At 49.8% G+C, this 2,500-nt stretch overlaps 2 protein-coding genes across 2 annotated transcripts in view; both read right to left on the reverse strand.

Annotated features, from left to right (window-relative positions):
• The window catches only part of LOC116064546 (zinc finger protein 239-like), a 914,372-nt gene that overhangs the window by 468,429 nt on the left and 443,443 nt on the right, over positions 1-2,500 (reverse strand). The gene's annotated exons all lie outside the window — the stretch shown is intronic.
• LOC116061826 (FH2 domain-containing protein 1-like) overlaps positions 1-2,500 on the reverse strand; it is a 20,131-nt gene that overhangs the window by 1,485 nt on the left and 16,146 nt on the right. Inside the window, exon 9 of the mRNA XM_035994215.1 lies at positions 1,842-2,500. This exon is cut by the window's right edge and continues 861 nt beyond it. Within this exon, the coding sequence (XP_035850108.1) occupies positions 1,842-2,500 (659 nt within the window). The remainder of the gene's footprint in view (positions 1-1,841) is intronic.

A 2,500-nucleotide genomic window follows, 5' to 3' on the forward strand; every position in this document is an offset into this window, starting at 1 on the left:
TGCGTGCTGTGCACGAGCCTAGGAGCATTTTACTAATGCTCTGTTAAAATAACAATGAAATGCTGCGTTATTGACTTTAGACCAGGTTTTTGTTGGTCAATGGTGCGATCACTTCCTGCTGCCTCAAGGTAGCAATACTCCCAGAATGCACCTGAACACACCTCCCTGTAAGACCAGCACGCCCAGAATGCACCTGAACACACCTCCCTGTAAGACCAGCACGCCCAGAATGCACCTGAACACACCTCCCTGTAAGACCAGCACGCCCAGAATGCACCTGAACACACCTCCCTGTAAGACCAGCACGCCCAGAATGCACCTGAACACACCTCCCTGTAAGACCAGCACGCCCAGAATGCACCTGAACACACCTCCCTGTAAGACCAGCACGCCCAGAATGCACCTGAACACACCTCCCTGTAAGACCAGCACGCCCAGAATGCACCTGAACACACCTCCCTGTAAGACCAGCACGCCCAGAATGCACCTGAACACACCTCCCTGTAAGACCAGCAAGCCCAGAATGCACCTGAACACACCTCCCTGTAAGACCAGCACGCCCAGAATGCACCTGAACACACCTCCCTGTAAGACCAGCAAGCCCAGAATGCACCTGAACACACCTCCCTGTAAGACCGGCACGCCCAGAATGCACCTGAACACACCTCCCTGTAAGACCAGCAAGCCCAGAATGCACCTGAACACACCTCCCTGTAAGACCAGCACGCCCAGAATGCACCTGAACACACCTCCCTGTAAGACCAGCACGCCCAGAATGCACCTGAACACACCTCCCTGTAAGACCAGCGCGCCCAGAATGCACCTGAACACACCTCCCTGTAATACCAGCATGCCCCAGAATGCACCTGAACACACCTCCCTGTAAGACCAGCAAGCCCAGAATGCACCTGAACACACCTCCCTGTAAGACCAGCACGCCCAGAATGCACCTGAACACACCTCCCTGTAATACCAGCAAGCCCAGAATGCACCTGAACACACCTCCCTGTAAGACCAGCACGCCCCAGAATGCACCTGAACACACCTCCCTGTAAGACCAGCACGCCCATGGGCGCACAGATGAAAACAAACTAAAACAAAATATCTAAAAAGTAAATATTTCTGAAAAACTGAAGCTAAAACAAACAAACACACTGAAAAAAACTAACTAAAACTAAAATAAAAAAAATAAAAAAAACTATTGCACATTTTAGAGTGGCCTTTCATTGTGGCCAGCCTAAGTCACACCTGTGCAACAATCATGCTGTCCAATCAGCATCTTGATATGCCACACCTGTGAGGTGGATGGATTTTTTCGGCAAAGGAGAAGTGCTCACTAACAGATTTAGACAGATTTGTGAACAATATTTGAGAGAAATTTGTGTATATTAGGGCTGTCCTCGACTAAAGAAATTCTTAGTCGACTAACACTTATATGATTTTGTCGATTAATTGATTAGTTGATGTAATCGACAGAGCTGTGCTCTTTGAGAGGTGGTTAAGACTAGAAAAGCACAATATAAATGTAGTTAATGAACCATCTGTAAAACTGACTTTCTCCACAATTAATCCTGCAAAAGCACCACTTTAAATCTTGTGTTTACCAGAAATGTGCTCATAAGTTTCTTGGAAATGAGTAATTATTTAACTTAACTCATCAACTAAAGAAATCTTAGTCGACTAAGACCAAAACGACCGATTAGTCGACTAATCGACTAAGAGGTGGCAGCCCTAGTGTATATAGTAAAAGTCTTAGATCTTTGAGTTCAGCTAAAAACAAAAAGTGTTGCGTTTATAATTTTGTTCAGTGTAAATGAAAATCTAAAACTATTATTAACAACCTTGGGTTGGAGACGGCAGCTGCTGCAGCCCGCTGGAGGAGCCCCCGCTGGAGGCCAGGAGGTTTCTCGGGACGTCTACCCAGAAACGGAGCCCCTCGGCTGGGTCTGGAGATGGGCACGACCCGCCTCATGTCCTGGTACTCGGAGTTGGTGAGGGTTCGGACAGACTTGCATTTGTTAGCGTCGGCGGCGAGTTTCATCCCAGCGTTTCGAGTTTTAGAGGTATGATTGGATGTTTTGGACGATGATTCTTCCTTTTCATTGGTGCAAGAAACTGCTTCTGTGTTCTCATTGGTCGTGAGACAGGGAGCGGTCTCGTTTCTGCTTCTGTCGTCTGCTTCCTCCCGTTGATTGGCTGTGAGAGCCGGCGCGTCATTGGCTGACGAAGGCTCCGCCGGGCGCCACATGGGGGACGAGGCAGGACGTGACGGGTCGTCGCAGCGGGGCACAGGCACCGGTTGGCTGCTGATGGGCACAGACGCTGGCTTCTCATTGGCCGGCTGAGGGTCTGAAGGCGTGCGATTGGCCGGGGCAGAAGACGCTTGCTGGTTTCCTGCCTGATTGTCGCTCCTACGCTGATCCTGCTCAGTTTGTGCGTGCGTGTCGTCAGCGTGTGTGTGCTCGCCGGCCGCATCGCACACACCCGTCACGCACCAAAC

The sequence above is a fragment of the Sander lucioperca genome, chromosome 17, assembly GCF_008315115.2.
Source record: "Sander lucioperca isolate FBNREF2018 chromosome 17, SLUC_FBN_1.2, whole genome shotgun sequence".
NCBI lineage: Eukaryota > Metazoa > Chordata > Actinopteri > Perciformes > Percidae > Sander > Sander lucioperca.